The sequence below is a fragment of the Miniopterus schreibersii genome (genome assembly GCF_964146895.1).
Source record: "Miniopterus schreibersii genome assembly, chromosome: 12".
Classification (NCBI taxonomy): domain Eukaryota; kingdom Metazoa; phylum Chordata; class Mammalia; order Chiroptera; family Miniopteridae; genus Miniopterus; species Miniopterus schreibersii.
In genome coordinates this window covers 68,274,073-68,288,766 of record NC_138112.1, presented here as the reverse complement: position 1 = coordinate 68,288,766, position 14,694 = coordinate 68,274,073, and the positions used below count along the sequence as shown (strand labels likewise).

The following is a 14,694-nucleotide window of genomic DNA, read 5'->3' as shown; positions in this document are numbered from 1 at the left end:
AGAACAACTCTCTTAGGAAGCCCAGCTTAACCAAAGAAAAGGAAGCAGTAGCTTTAGCTGAAAGGGGTGGTTAAAAGTGATCATGGAGGGAGGGAGGGGTGTGTGTGTGTGTGTGTGTGTGTGTGTGTGTGTGATGTGGAGCTTGGGAACTAGGCTGGCCTTGAAGGGGGAAGGTACATCTACACCTGGAGGTGAGAGGGAAGCAGCTGAATCTCTGGGTGTGGGGGCAGCCTCAGAGGGCTTCCTGCCAGATGGCCTCAATTCTCTCTGGAAGTGGGAGGCAAGGTCATGTGCTAAGAGCCATGCAGCCGGGGGGTGGGGGTGGGGGTGCAGGAGGAGCCTGAGTGGGGAGCAGGAAGGATGCTCACTGCCAGCCCAGGAGCCCTGGATGTGCCCTATCAGAGCACAGCTTGCCTGCAGGAGCCAGCAGTCCCAAGGGCCAGGCTGGGCATGGGGCATGCAAATAGGTGGGTAGGGCCAGAGTTTGCAAGGTGGATGGGGCATTTTGGGGCACCAGGTAGGGATCAGCAGATGGTAAGCACACCTGTTTGGCTGGATCAGAAATAGGCTATAAAGCCCTTGAGTACTGAGCAGGGAGAGGAGAAGTTCCAACTTTGGCTGGAAGGCAATAGGGAACCATGGACTGTTACTGAGCAGGAGCGGGACATTATCGAAGCAGTGTTTAAGAATCCGCATCCAGCTATGTGTGTGTCCTTGGATTGGAGAAATCACACTGAGGGCAGGAATCTGGAGCAGTCAACAAATCTGAAGGGAGGATGTCAAGTGTCAAATGTCACAGAGGAAGAGCTATTAGCTCCAGAGGTCAGCCCCAGGAGCCCCAGGTGGTGATGGCCTTCATCTGGCCCACAGCGCATGGGCTGCCTCACAGAGCAGTAAAGGGGTTTCCAGCCTTGCTTGGGGTGCTCAGTAGGGGGCCCCTGCTTCAGAAGGAAAACAGCATCAACTGAGGCTCTAATTACATTCCAGCTAAGATGGTGCTGGATCCTCCCAACAATCAGATGAGGTCAGAATTACTGTTCGCTTTGAAAGATGGAGGGACTGAGGTTCAGAGAAGCCAAATCACTCACCTCACATGCCACACAGCAAGCGACAAGCAAGGTCTGAGATCCTTGGCCCGCACTGCGCCTGCATTTTCCTGCTGTTCCCTGTCTCCTCTGCCATTTCACTGGGGGTTTCTACTCCACCTGACTTTATTCTGGAAGGTTCTTGGCTCTGGACTGGGGGGAGAGGGGCTTGCTGGGGATTGGATCTACAGCTCAGTAACTCCAAATGGCCCAGGGGGACCTTGATTCCATGCGCATGCCCCAGGAGAAAGGGCTCTTCAGGGTACCAGGCTTAGCCTCCCTGGAGGACATTTGAGGCTAGGCTGAGGTGGGACCCTTTGGTTCACACTGCCACCGCCAGAGGGCGCTGGCTGTTGCCCAGGTGAGGGTGAGGGGAGGTCCCCATCCTGGCTTCCGGAAAAACAACCTGGACTCTGGGTCTGGAAACTGCCCCCTCATGGGTCCAGGGAGCCAAATCACCTTTTCATGTCTGCCTCAACTAAGGTCTTGCCGACCCTTCCTTCCCAGTTCCTGCTTTGCTCAGGGAGTCAGATTTCCTCGGTGTGGGTGTCAGGAAGCCCGGGGTCTCCTTGCTGACCTCCGCCTGGTTCTGTTCTGCCCTCCCCCAGAGCACCACTCACAGATGTGCCTGCCTCACCTCCTTCAGCCCCCCTCCTCACACCACTGCAGTGTTGAGGCAGTGCCAAGCACCGGATTGTCACCTCTGTCACCTTCTGTCAACCTCTTCACAACCCTGGGTGGGAGTGTGGGCCGGTCCTGGGGATTACTAACTGGGCCCAGAGAGGGGGAGGGCAGTGCCCTGGGCCACACAGCCTGCCAGTGGGCTCTGGGGGGGAGGTGGATGGGGGAAGGAAGGGAGGAATCGCGTTCCCGTCTGGGCAGGATTGAAGGGGTGGGCGCCCTGGAGGGAACTCCCCAAGCTCCTTAGCCAGTGTAGCCCACCTCCTCCCACCCCGCTTCACTTCTCCCCAGGCTCCCAGTCCGGAGGAGCCCCTCCCCCCACCTTCCCCAGCTGCTCAGCCAGGTTTTTGCTTAGATCCTGCCACCCTCCCTCCCCCATCCCAGGGCTGCCTGCCTGCCTGCCTCCCTCCCAAAGCTTAGACCCTTGGCTGTGGCCACTGAGGGCCTGGCGGGGGTCCCAGGCACCACACCGCAGCGGCCAGAGCTCGGGACAGTCCCAGTCTGTCTGGCAGGGATGTGAGTTCAGGATTGGCTGGAGCTGCCCACGCCTTTGGGAGGAGGGAACTGTGAGGGGAGGCCTGGTGGCTCGGTGGCTCGCTCAAGGTCACCCTCCTTTTCTCTCCCAGCATCCCTGTTCAACTTTTGTCCCTTCTGCCTCACCTTGAGAGGGAGGAGGCAAGGTGCCAAACAGGCAGGGGACAGAGGAGCCCTGGGAAGAGGAAGGCTTTTTGGGCTCCTGACATTTATTCATTCAGCAAATATTAAGTACCTACTGCATGCCAGGCACTGAGAACTTTACAGCAGTGAACATGGTGGACACAATCCCTGCCCACAGCCCAGCTAGGAGACAGACAAGATATAAACAATCACACAAATAATGTAAACTTGTGTCCCTAGCAGTGTGACAAAGGCCCTGAGCAGGGATTTGGCCTGGCTTCCCTGGGGATCTCCGGTTAAGGAAACTTATCTGGGCCTAGGGAGGGAGGCAGCCTTCAGACATAGCCAAGGGCTTTGTGGAGGCCTCTGTGGGGACTGAGCAAAGCCTCAGTTTCCTCAATTGGAAAATGCAGGAAATAAATGTGCCCCAGATCGTGGGGTTGCTGCAAGGCTGCAAGGCTGCAAGGCGGCCTGCATCCTGGCCCGCAGCCCTCAGAAAGAAGGCACTGTCATCCTCCCTGAGGAAGGGTGAGGGGGGCTCATCAGTGACAATGGCGGGGAGAGCCTTCCTGCAGACCAGCAGCTCAGAGGTGGCCTCAGGGAAGTAACGGACCCCAGTTTTAGGGCCACATTTTGGAGCTCTGCTGGCCCCTCTGCCACCTAAAGCTGAAGGGGAGGAGGGGCTGGTTCCCCTGGCTGCCTCTCCTCTCCCCTCCAGCACCCTCATGTCTCTGACCACGTGGCACCTCTGCGCCCCTTGCCTGGGGAAATATGATTCCTGACTTAGGGGATAGGGGAGCCAGGGGGAAAGTGGGTGGGATTTGGGGTACCGCTCCCTCAGAGCAGCCCATTCCATTCGGCCCCACAGCCCCAGGCTGGCAGGGAGGGGGTGCTGTCTCTTTAAGAGCCTTCAGGCTGCTGGGAGCAGATGGCCAGGCCGGCCGGGGCCCCTTGTCCTTTGTGTGGCTTTGCACAAAAGAGGGGGCCAGCTGGGGAGGGGGCAGCTGCAGCAGGTGGGAGGGTGGGGCCTTGCCCCTCCCCCTTCTAACCCTGCCGCCATTGCCCCTTGGGGAGGTGTTTTCTCACTAGGAATGCCCCCCCTCTCTGGATACTGTGGCCCATACGGTTACCCCCAAACTCCTAGGATACCTCTCCTGTATTGTGTCCCACCTCCTAGGCAAAAGCCTCATCACACCAGGGCCTAGGAACTCCCCCTCCAACTCCAAAGAATAAACCTCCCCTGCCCCCACCTCCAGAGCAGAATCTTCCCCCTGAGCTCCAGGCTCTAGGGAGATGAACAGAACTAGGTTCTTATGTGTGTGTGTGTGTGTGTGTGTGTTGGGGGATGCTGGGGGTACCTGGGGCAGCCCTGGAGGAGGGGGGCCAGAATATGCACGATGCTGATGCTTGGGGGTGAGGGGCTGGGCTCTGGATACTAAGTGTGAGCCGCAAAAGGAGGCGAGGGTAGGGGGATGGGGAACCCAACTCAGGTTCTGCCTAATGGGGTTCTGGTGTGGGTAAGATGGAAGACTCCATCATAGGAGAGGGCTGTGTGCAGCGATGGCTGCCTGCCAGGCAGGAGGGGACAGAGATGACAGCCTCCCTAAAGACTGTAGGTGCTGGGGGCGGGGTGGAACCCTGCCACTCAGGAAGGGTCAGGCTGGGGAGGATCTTTTCATCTAGTAGCAGCCCCCTTAGCTCAGATCTGCCCTTGACCCGTGCGTTCCCCTCCTTTGTCCAGACCTCCCCCTCCCTGGGGCTTGGTGACCAATCCATGATTTAAGAGGAAAAAGGCCCCGTAGCTCTGCTATGGCTCGAGGTGTGGCGGGCAACGTGGCCGCGGGCTGGGTGGCCCCATGTGGCCCGACAGTTCCGCAGCCGGGTGGAGTCGTGGCTGACTTTGCCCAGCCGCCTCGAGGAGCCCCCAGGACCAGGAGGCCCCAACCAGGTCGTGAACCGACCGCAGGACCCTGGCCGGCTGGCCTGAGGCAGCGGGTGGGGGCGGGGATCCCTGGCTGGGCCCTGGGTTGCTTCTAAATTTAGGAATCTGATTACAGAGTGGCCGAGGAAATGAAGGGAGTGGAGGGTGCGAGTGCACGGTCGGCTCCGTCTGGGCACAGCGGGGTGCGCGCGGGTGGAGGTGTGTCTAGGAGTCAGGGGCTCGGGTGGGAGGGGCGGCGGGCGGGGGCTCGGGCCTGTGTGCGCTGCCGCACGTGCCCCGGGCTGCGGGGATGGGCACCGGCGTAGCTCGCAGGCTCCCAGCCGCCGCCGGTGATGTACGCTGGCTCTTTGTGTGCCTGGCAGGGTGGCTGGGTCTGGCTTTGAAAGTCTCTGCCCACCCCCCTCCCCCGTCTCCGTCTGTGCCGCTCTACCCGCTTCCCGGTCTGTCACTCTGCCCGTGCTTGTCCTGGGGGAGGGGGATGCTGCTCCCAGCTGGGGTGACAGTGAACCTAGTGGGGAGGAAACCCAGCTCCTCTCTCTCCCTGCAGCCACACCTTTCCCTACACCTCTCAACTTTCTATCCCTCAGCCCCTTATGCCACTGTTTTGGGGTGCACACTGCAGCAATGAAAGGGAATCGGGGTGACCCCTGGGGACCCGCAGATGCACCAGAAGCTAGGTTTGGCCGAGTAGCCCTTGGAGGAATTCATTCCTGGCCTGTCCAGCCTCCCATCCGCTCTGGCCCCCAAGGGCGCCTGAAGGGGGGGTCCCCCCTGCGGAAGGGGGGGCGGGGAGTTCCTTGGCAGGAAGGGAAATGGAAGGAAAAGCTGGGCTCCACCCGGGCGGGCAGGCAGGCGGCCTCAGGGCCCCCGGGGCAGGCGGCAGTAACTCGAGCCCACTGGTGTGTGGGACTGGTGTGCGCGTGGGTGGGGCTGACCCCCAGCTACTGCTGGGGGACAGGGAGGTCTCCCCCAGGGGCAAGTCTGAGAGCCCCGGGGGCCCGCGGAAGGGAGCGCTCACCACTCTGGTTCTGACCCCACCCCCAGGAGGTCTAGCCCCGGCCCCCAGGCCCCGCCCCCCGGGCCCTCCCTCCCACCCCAGGGCCAGATGTTCAGCTGGCGGAGGCATCGGCTGGGGGAGGGGTGCTGAGGCCGCAGCCGGCACTACTTCCCTGCCAGCAGCTTCATTGTGTGCGCGAGGAGCGAGCAGCGGCGGAGAGCGGGCGGGCGAGCGAGCAGCAGCCCGAGCGCGCCGGGGAGAGGGAGAGCGAGCGCGCTGGAGAGCGTGCGAGGCGGTGCCCGCGGCTGCGCTCCGCCCGCCTCCCGCAACTCTGCCCCAGCGCCGCGCGCCGTGCGCGCCGTCCCGCCGCCACCGCCAGGGTCCCGCCGCCACCTCCGTAGTCCTGCCGGCCGCGGTCGCAGGCAGGGGTCTGGTTGGGACAGGCATACCCGCCTGGGGACTGGGGCATCCCGGTGTAACCGAGAGGCACGGAGCCCGCGGGGGGTGCCAGTTGCGCTGCAGCGCCCGCTTGCTGAACTGCGCGGGCAGTAGGGCGGTGGGGCTCCGGGGCGCCCCGAGGGCAGGGCGCCCTGACTTCTCCCGGGGGACCCCCAGTCCCGGGGAGCGCACAGAGCGAGCGCGCCCCGCAGCCGCACTGGACCTTGCGCTCATTCCCCTGCGTACCCCACTTCTGCACAAACTTTTCCGACGCCCTCGCCCGTGGGGGTCGCGGAGAGTGCTGGGCTGCCCGTTGGGCTCCCGGCCCGCCGGACCCTAGCCACGCTGACCTCCTGCCTCTCGTAGCCTCAGTGGCGACCTCTCCAGGCCGGGCCGGGCACGGCACTCGAGGCGAGCGCGGCAACCCCCGGTTGCTCTCCTAAGGCTCCCGCGCCCCCCGGGGCAGCTGGGCGGGGTAATGCCCTCGGTGATGGAGAAGCCGAGCGCGGGCTCCGGGATCCTGTCCCGCAGCCGGGCCAAGACGGCGCCCAACGGCGGACAGCCCCACTCGGAGGATGACAGCAGCGAGGAGGAGCACTCGCACGGTGAGCCCAGAGGCCTAGGGTTAAAGGCGCCCCCCGCCCCCCGCAGGCGGGGATTGGGCGGGCGGGGAGGGGGAGAGTTGCTGACCACGGGCTTATTATACTGATGGTTTCTGCCCCCCCCCTTGGATTGGAGCCTCTGCCTTGCTTCTCCCCAAAGCCTGGGGCTGCCAGCACAGGGAATCTGGAGGCTGGGCCCCTAGCTGCGGAGGAGGAGATCCTGTCCGCCGGCGCCCTGCCCTCAGCCCTTGAGGGACTAAGGTGTCCCTCCCATCCGCAGATTGGGTCCCTCATACCTTGCCACCTTGCAGGGGACTGAGTCTGGCTGGGGCAGGGTCTGGAAAGACACCTCCACACCAAGCTGTGAAGCTCATGTGGTGGGGAGGAGCCTTGGATTCCCTGCAGGGCTGTGGTCCTGATCTAGGGGCAGCCCTCCAACCTCCCCCCACCCCCCAGCCAGAACAAAGGGCTCTGCCTGGTCTGGGCTCTAAAACTGGCCCCTTGTCCTCTGTCCCCCCTCTAGCCCCCATAGGCTATGACTAGGCAGGGTCTCTTCCTCTTCCAGTTCCTCTATGGCTGAGGGTAACTGAGGGGAAAGATGAGGGAAAAGTGAGCCTCCTGGAAGGTGGGGGCCCTGGGTGCTTAGGAAGAACTCCAGGCCAGCCACCTCCCCCGCCACATCCTCCCATCCTCCCTCCCTCCCTCCGTGGAGTCTTGACTGCCTCCCCCTGGCTCCACAGACAGCATGATCCGCGTTGGAACCAATTACCAGGCCGTAATTCCGGAGTGCAAGCCTGGTGAGTGGCAGGACAGGCTGCACAGGGAGGGGAGCAGAGGGCCCATGGCTTGGCCCTGAGCCCCACCTGGGGGAGCCCTTGGCTGGCGCCCACTGGAAGGACAGGCCAGGCGGGCAGGCGGGGGTGGGTGGCCCCATGGCATGGTTAGTTTTTCTGCTCTGCCTTCCTGTCTAGGTCTCTGCCCCTCCTCCCCTCTGGGCCTCACCTCACAGGCCCCTCTCCTCTGCCGCCCTCTGGCCATGGGTCCAGGCCAGCGCCACTAGGCTGATCTGTCTTTCCTCCTCTGCTCCTCTGCCTTTCAGAGAGCCCTGCACGTTACAGCAACAAGGAACTGAAGGGGATGCTGGTGTGGTCGCCCAACCACTGTGTGTCGGATGCCAAGCGTGAGTGGGTGGGACCCTGGGTTCATGCACATCCCTGGGGGCTGGGGTTTATGCCAGTCTGTCTCAGAAGTGGGCTGGAGGCAGAGGTGTGGGTTCAGTCCCTGCCCTAGGGCTCAGGCTTGGGGGCATATCCCTGTCTGGGGGGGCTTGGGTTAGGAGTTGTAATCCCTCATCCAAGACCCGGCCCAATCCACTCCTGCAGTTGACAAGTACATTGCAATGGCCAAGGAGAAGCATGGCTACAATATTGAGCAGGTGAGCCTTGGCACCGGGATTTGGGGTGGGGACCAGACAGTACTGGGGTGGCTAAGCCTGAGTTGTCCCCTCTCCTGGGCCAGGCACTGGGCATGCTCCTGTGGCATAAGCACGACGTGGAAAAGTCGCTGGCTGACCTGGCCAACTTCACACCGTTCCCCGATGAGTGGACCGTAGAGGACAAGGTGCTGTTTGAACAGGCTTTTGGCTTCCATGGCAAGTGCTTCCAGCGGATCCAGCAGATGGTAAAGCCCTCCACCCCCGCCATCGCTCCTCAGTCCCTCCTTTCTGATGAGCCTGCCCGGGGCCCAGACTCTTGGGTGGCCCCAGCCTCTGGCGTTGCCCCTCCAGCTGCCCGACAAGCTGATCCCCAGCCTGGTGAAGTATTACTACTCTTGGAAGAAGACCCGCAGTCGGACCAGTGTGATGGACAGACAGGCTCGGCGGCTGGGGGGCCGAAAGGACAAAGAAGAGAGGTGGGGGTCCAGGGACAAGCCATGGGGGGTGGGAGGAAGCTGAGGCCCCTGCCTCAATTCTTCCCTGGCTCCTGTCAGCAGTGATGAGCTTGAAGAGGGACGAGGAGCCGTGAGTGAGGGAGAGCCAGATGCTGGAGACCCCAAGAGAGAGGTGAGGTCCCAGAGCTGGTCTGGCCCACTTGCCTGCCCTCTCCTTGGGCTCTGCACCACCCTCTTCCTCTCCTTTCTCTGGCAGCCTCTGCCCTCTCGGCCCCTGAATGCCCGCCCAGGTCCGGGGAAGAAGGAGGCCCAGGGGTCTCAGTATCGTCACCACCCACTGAGAACCCGGCGGCGCCCACCCAAGGGCATGTACCTGAGCCCCGAGGGCCTCACTGCAGTGTCGGGAAGCCCAGACCTTGCCAACCTCACCCTTCGAGGCCTTGACTCCCAGCTCATCTCCCTCAAGCGCCAGGTGGGGGCCTGAGAAAAGAAGGGGCCATGCAGACGGAGCAGTTGGCAACTGGGAATTATGACTTAGGGCAGCTGAGGTGTAAGGGAGAGGTGCAGGTGCCAAGCCTGCCTCTGCCCCTGCCCTGCCTTCTGGGTAACTTGGCAGTCTTTTCTGGGCCTTTAAAAAAACTGGTCTGTGAAAAGGAGTGAAGCACAGCACCTCCCCTACTGAGTGGTTGTGGAGGCGGAATGAGCTAGGTGGTGGGTAGCAAAGAGCTTTGCTGGAAAGTGGCACTGGTGTCTGCAGAAGTAGAGCCCAGGTGAGGGCTGGGATTGACAGCCTCCCTGGCATGAAGTTTGATATTCCTTCATTTCCTGGCCTTCCAGGTGCAAAGCATGAAGCAGACCAATAGCAGCCTCCGGCAAGCCCTGGAGGGCGGCATTGATCCCCTCCGTCCCCCTGAGGTGAGGCTGCTCTTCTTGTTGGGCTGCAGGAAGGGGTTCTCTCTGGAGGCAGAGCAGAAAGGGGCATTCTGCTTGGAGAGCAGGGCCTCTGTTTATGTTTTCGAGTGTAAGGGGTATATTCCTTGCTCTCCAGGCCAACACCAAGTTCAACTCCCGCTGGACTACAGACGAACAGCTTCTGGCTGTACAAGGTGGGTTAGGCTATGAGAACAGAGGGCCCCAGGAATCTCCCCCCTCCAAGGAGCTGGGCAGAGAGGCAGGCTCAGGAAGCTGCTGGTTCTGTGGTGTTCACACTGTGCTGCCCTCTGACTCTTGCAGCTATCCGTAGGTATGGCAAAGACTTCGGGGCTATTGCAGAGGTGATTGGGAACAAGACTCTGACCCAGGTGAAGACCTTCTTTGTGAGTTACCGGCGCCGCTTCAATCTGGAGGAGGTGCTGCAGGAATGGGAGGCTGAGCAGGATGGGACCCCTGGAGCCCCGGTCCCCATGGAGGAGGCCAGGAGAGGGGCTCCCTTGCCAGCCCCTGCCCTAGAGGAAGATGATGAGGTGAGAGGGGGAGAGAGGAACCCTTTAGAGAGGAGAGGAACTGCTCACATCCCTGGGCTGGGCTGGGGGCATGGCGGAGCCTGGTTTCTCACTCTTCTTTTTTCCTCTCAGGTCCAGATTACATCCGTCTCAACATCTGTGCCCCGATCCGTGCCCCCTGCGCCACCCCCCCCTCCACCCCCCACATCGCTATCCCAGCCACCCCCACTGCTGAGGCCACCTTTGCCCACAGCTCCTACCCTGCTCCGCCAGCCACCCCCATTACAGCAGGGCCGCTTCCTCCAGCCCCGGCTGGCCCCCAACCAGCCCCCACCACCTCTTATCCGCCCTGCCCTGGCTGCCTCCCGCCACAGTGCCCGCCCTGGCCCTCAGCCCCCACCCACCTTGATTGGAGCCCCCCTGGAGCCTCCAGCACCCTCACTCTGAGTCCTGAGGCCCTCCACCAACCAGAGGCTCCAGAATATCTTTGCTGGATGTGTTTGGATACCTCTGGCTTCACTGAGGACAGAAGGGACTAGAGCTCTTGCCAGGTCTTTCAAAGACCCTGAGCTGCTGACCATCTTGGGCAGAAGACTGACACAGCTCTGACCTGTTTCTGGCAGCTAAGCCCATCCCTTCCACCACCCCAGCCCTGGCTGGGATTCAGGGCCTTCTGAGCTGGCCTGAGGGCACTCTCTTCCTGGATGGGACTGGAATGGCTGCGTCCTAGTCTGCTGTGCTGGGGTTTGGCCTTTTGGCCCTACCCTTTGTGTAGAGAGGGTCATGATCGTAGCTTGGGGGGTGGGGGAGAGGACATTTTGGCCTGTTGGCTGTTCTTCCTCTTTCCCTTCTTTTAGCAATAAGTCTGGGGTGAGGTAGGGAGGGGGCTGTAAGGGGGAGGGGGGCAGAGAGGTCCCCTGGGGCCTGACAGCAGCCAAGGCTTAAGGGGAAGCTCTCCTGTCTTCTGGCCATGTGGGAAGTGCCAAGAAGCTCTGAGGGTGCCCACTATGCTCCCCGCCCAAAAGCTTAGAGAAAGGAACATATGCAGACATGGGTTTATTTTTCAATGTTTTTAAAAAATAAATAAAACCTTCCAAGCTCACTCAGTCCTCTTTCCCTTTTGGTGTAAGGACCCTGGGCTTTGCTTCCTGACAGCCATGAGGGTGGGAGGGCGTGCCGCCGGCCCCAGACAGGAATCCATTCTGCAAGGAAGGCGGCTGGGCTACATCTTGCCCACAGGGACTGGGTCCCTGCCCAGCTGCGAGAAGAAAGAGGAGGAGGTAGCTCAGATTCCAAACATTCTCTTTATTACGTGTTTGATCCAGAGGAGAAACTAAGTGCAGGAGTGGGGACTGGGTGGGGAGGGGCCACCTTGCCTGGGAGCCCCCTGGCCACCACCACCCCCTTTGGGAGCCAAGCCATGCCCTCCCAGCCCCTCGGAGCACCAGGGCTGTTCCATAGGGCAGGAGGGAGGGAGGGGGAAAGGAGGGGGAGCCCTTGGTTGGAGCTGAGCCCCGAAGTTGGGCTTGGGGGCAGGAGGACTGAGGTTGGCAAGGCCCCTTCCTGGGACCCAAGGGCTTTACTTGCCATGGAGCCTGGCCTGGGAGTGGGGGTGATGAGTAGGGGTGGAGTCATCATAAATCAAAAAAATAAAATAAAATAATAAAATAAAAAATAAAACCCATCACAAAAAAATGTACAACTTAGGTGAGGGTAGGGGCAGCCTCTGTGCAGGACCCCTTCCCCCAATTTCTCAAGAACAGAAACAGCAGAGAAATAAATTAAGGGATGCAGCGGCCGCCACCAGCCAAGCGCCCATAACCAGCCACTCCCACACAGGCCATGGAGGTTAGCAAGTTGGGAGTCACTTGGCCTATCTGTCCCCCCACCCAGTGGAGGGCAGAGGCTCCCGGCCCTGCTGCCCTATCCAGCCTCCTGCCAGGTGGCCTAGGAAGCTCTGGGCAGTGTCTCCTGAGAGGAGGGGCGACAGTGTCAGGAAAAAAAAGGCAAGGCCCAGAGATGAGTGGTGAGGGAAGTCACTGCTATGGAACTAGCTGGTGCCCAGATTAATGCCAATGACGGGAGCAGTGGGGAGGGAAGAGGAACGGGAGCGGGGCTGTGCTTTCAGACAAAAGGCTCTCCCAGAATGGAGAATGCCCAGCGTCCCTGTTTGAAGACTAGCAGCCCAGGCGGCCCCCTGGGAGCCCAGGGGCCCATCTGCCCTGCAGTCCCCTCCCCTCTCAGCCCTAGGGTCAGCCCCGCCTTCTACCAGGGAGGGGGTGGACAAGATGGCACAGACTTTTGAGGGAGGGGGGGACAAAAGTCCCCACAGCAGCTTGTGGAAGGAAATGCCCAGCTCTGGGGAAGGGGGGCAGAGGATACAGTATGGAGGGAGGCCAGAGCCCCGTGCCTCGCTGCCAGCCCACCCACCTCAGGGCTGTGCAGCACCCCCACCCCAGCCCCTAGCCCCCCAGGCTCCAGCCTAGGGGCCTGAGGTCAGGGGAAGGCCACCTCTGGTGGTTTGCTTGGAGGGGAAGGGGGGGAGGAGAGGGGAGAAGCCCAAAGTGGGCCTGGCGGAGGGCCTGACAGGGAACTCCACCACTCTTGCCTGAGAGTGTTCCAGCCCTGAGCCACCCTCCCGGGAAACCCCACAGATCCAGTCTCGACTGTCCCAATGGGGCAGGGAGGAAAGGTGGCCGCTGGGATTTTTTTTTTCTTTTTTCTTTTTGGTAATAAAAAATTTCTTGGTTTAGGCGAAATACTCTGTGCAACCGCAGTACCGAGGGGGAGCCCTGCCCCCCTACCCCTCCTCCCTTCCTTTACCTCCTGTGGGAGAGAGGGGGAAGGGGAATATCTGGGCAGGGGTAAACGTGGGGGGCAAGAACCATCTCCCATCCCCACAAACATGGAAGAAAAAACTGAGCAGGGCGGGGAGGGAGAAGTGCCAGCAGGGGGAGACACGCCAATCTGTCTCTGCAGTCTCGCCCAGGTGGGCTGGAGTGGTGGCCCAGCAGCTAAGTCCAGCGGGCCACCTCCGTCACCCCCCACTCCTGGCAGCCTGTTAAAGCTTCAGCTCATTGGCTATTTTGGAGGCAATGTTTTTGAAGGCCATCGAGGTGCCTGATATCCGCTTAAACCGCACCCCGTTGAGAGACAGCCGTGGCAGTTTGCACACCTCCATCTCCCACTGCACGAAGTTCTCGTGGCCCGGCGTGCCGTGCATGCACAGCAGCATGTACTTCTCGTGCAGCTCGTTCTGGCAGCTGTTTGCGTCCAGCACCTTGCGGATCTCCCGCATCATCTCATTGGGCTCCATGGAGCTCGTGGTCTTCATGCTCCACGTGAAGCGAAGTGAGCGTGGCTTGGCCTCCCGGAACTCCTCCTTTTCTTTATCATTGCCTCCGCCGCCCACCACGTGAGGTCTGCGGAGAGGGCAGAGGCGGCGTCAGCGGGGGCTGAGGCATCCCACCCAATGGGGCAGCCACCCTGGCACACAGACCCTGAGACCAGACAGGAGAGCAGAGGGCGGGCAAGAGGAATGGGCAGTCCTGCTCCTCCTTGGGCCCTGGTGGGGCAGGGGTAACAGTTCCGTGCTTTCCTTTGAAGAGGGGAGGGTCAGGGAAGAAAGGGGAGCTTGTGCTCAATAGCTCTGAGCGGTTCAGACTGGACAGAGGAAGCGCTGAAGCAGACAGGTGACCAGGGCTCCTCCTTCCAGAATACACTAGGATCTGAGAAGGGCCCACACCTGAGCTGGGTTGTGGAGATTCTCTGAGGAAAAGGGAGGCCTCAAGAGGGTGGCAACAGGGTTGGCAGAAGGAGAGGAGCAGGAGGTGCATAGCAAGCCCGGTGGCCCGGGGCAGGGCCGGTGCTGGCTCCAGCCCTCTCACCTGAGCGTCTCCACTCGTTCTTTGCATTCAGGTTCATTCAGGTTCCTCAAAAAACAGAGCGAGGGAGAGTTTAGTGCTGGGACCTCTCGCTCCTTCCACCGCCGCAGACCCAGGTGAGGGCAGTCCAGGGAGGTGCCACCGGACCCAAGCCCAAAGGCCACTTTCCCATCACCTGGCAGGCCAACATGGCTCTGTGGCACCTCTTACTGGCAGTGCCACTGTCCCTTTCCAACAGGGAGCCCTGTCCCTCCCCACATGCCCAGAGATGTGTGCTGGGGAGGAGCCTCTGCTCCCAGGTAGGGGAGGGTGTGGAAGTGCAGGCGCACATATGGAGCAGTCAGCACGAGGCAAGGTCGCCAACGGCCAGGGCTCCTGCTGTACTGGGTCTTCTGTGCACTGTACAGGTCCCAGAACTGTAGTCCTCTTGGAGGGAAGGGGCTGGGGGTAAACAGAGGCCTCTCTCAGGAGGCTCAAAGGGTCAAGCTCTGGAACTGCTTTCGTATGCCTGGGGATGGGTGCAGAGGAGAAGGCCCCAGACAAGCCCACCTCCCCCATTCTTTGATAGCTCCCCTGCCTGCCAGGCTGCCAGGCCAACCAATTATACAGAAGAGAGGGTGAAGGGCAGGGCAGACACCTTGGGGGTGGAGGGTGGGGTGGAAGGGAAGAGGTTCTGGCCCCGCTGAGCGGCTTCTCCAGCTCCTGGCTGGAAAACGGGTGCCCGGAGCTGGGAAATTGGGAATTGCAGAGGGCAGGGGTGTGAGGAGAGAGAGATAGAGAGCAGCAGCAGCACATGTAAAAGGAACACAAAGACATCACAGACACACAAATGCAGACAAGCGCACTGCGAGCTGGGAGCCTGGGCTGCATAAGGGAAGGAACCTGGCTGCTCTCTCCAGCCCCACCTGGCTCTTGCCCTGTGGGTGGAGGCACCCTGCAGGGCAGGCCCCCACTGGGGCCCCATGAGTCAACAGCCAGCCATGCAGTGAAGAGCTGGGTGGGGTTCGGTAGGTGGAAGAGGGAAAGCCTGAAGACCCTGTCTTGGCTGTTTTTCTGTCAGCTGGGACACCAAAGTG

At 61.3% G+C, this 14,694-nt stretch overlaps 2 protein-coding genes across 18 annotated transcripts in view; one reads left to right on the top strand and one right to left on the bottom strand.

The window, feature by feature from the left end:
- Positions 1-5,551: 5,551 nt before the first annotated feature.
- RCOR2 (REST corepressor 2) lies at positions 5,552-10,836 on the top strand. 5 transcript variants are annotated; one of them, XM_081153477.1, is made up of 12 exons: positions 5,552-6,405; positions 7,143-7,199; positions 7,502-7,582; positions 7,785-7,837; positions 7,921-8,082; positions 8,189-8,313; positions 8,395-8,464; positions 8,549-8,764; positions 9,130-9,207; positions 9,341-9,398; positions 9,526-9,755; positions 9,867-10,836. In XM_081153477.1, exons 1-12 carry the CDS (start codon positions 6,279-6,281, stop codon positions 10,179-10,181), a joined length of 1,572 nt encoding a protein of 523 aa, XP_081009603.1. In that variant the 5' UTR covers positions 5,552-6,278; the 3' UTR covers positions 10,182-10,836. The 5 variants fall into 5 exon arrangements, with proteins under 5 accessions (XP_081009603.1, XP_081009605.1, XP_081009604.1 ...); XM_081153479.1 differs by having other exon boundaries at positions 6,195-6,405; positions 9,526-9,593; XM_081153478.1 differs by having other exon boundaries at positions 6,195-6,405; positions 9,526-9,608.
- The window catches only part of MARK2 (microtubule affinity regulating kinase 2), a 53,356-nt gene continuing 49,442 nt past the window's right edge, over positions 10,781-14,694 (bottom strand). For 12 of the 13 annotated variants that reach the window (XM_081153421.1, XM_081153423.1, XM_081153417.1 and 9 more), the window contains 2 exons: positions 13,622-13,666; positions 11,020-13,156 (listed from right to left, as the gene is read on the bottom strand). In XM_081153421.1, the coding sequence (XP_081009547.1) occupies positions 12,796-13,156; positions 13,622-13,666 (406 nt within the window). In that variant the 3' untranslated portion in view covers positions 11,020-12,795. Of the gene's footprint in view, positions 10,993-11,019; positions 13,157-13,621; positions 13,667-14,694 lie in introns of those variants that run through there. The other variant, XM_081153422.1, reaches the window with a different exon arrangement.

Excerpts from the sequence above, each read along its gene's own strand:
- RCOR2 (XM_081153477.1), top strand. The coding sequence starts at position 6,279 with ATGCCCTCGGTGATGGAGAAGCCGAGCGCGGGCTCCGGGATCCTGTCC. Across the intron at positions 9,399-9,525 it reads ACAGCTTCTGGCTGTACAAG|CTATCCGTAGGTATGGCAAA; the intron begins GTGGGTTAGGCT and ends TGACTCTTGCAG. Across the intron at positions 9,756-9,866 it reads CCCTAGAGGAAGATGATGAG|GTCCAGATTACATCCGTCTC; the intron begins GTGAGAGGGGGA and ends TTTTCCTCTCAG.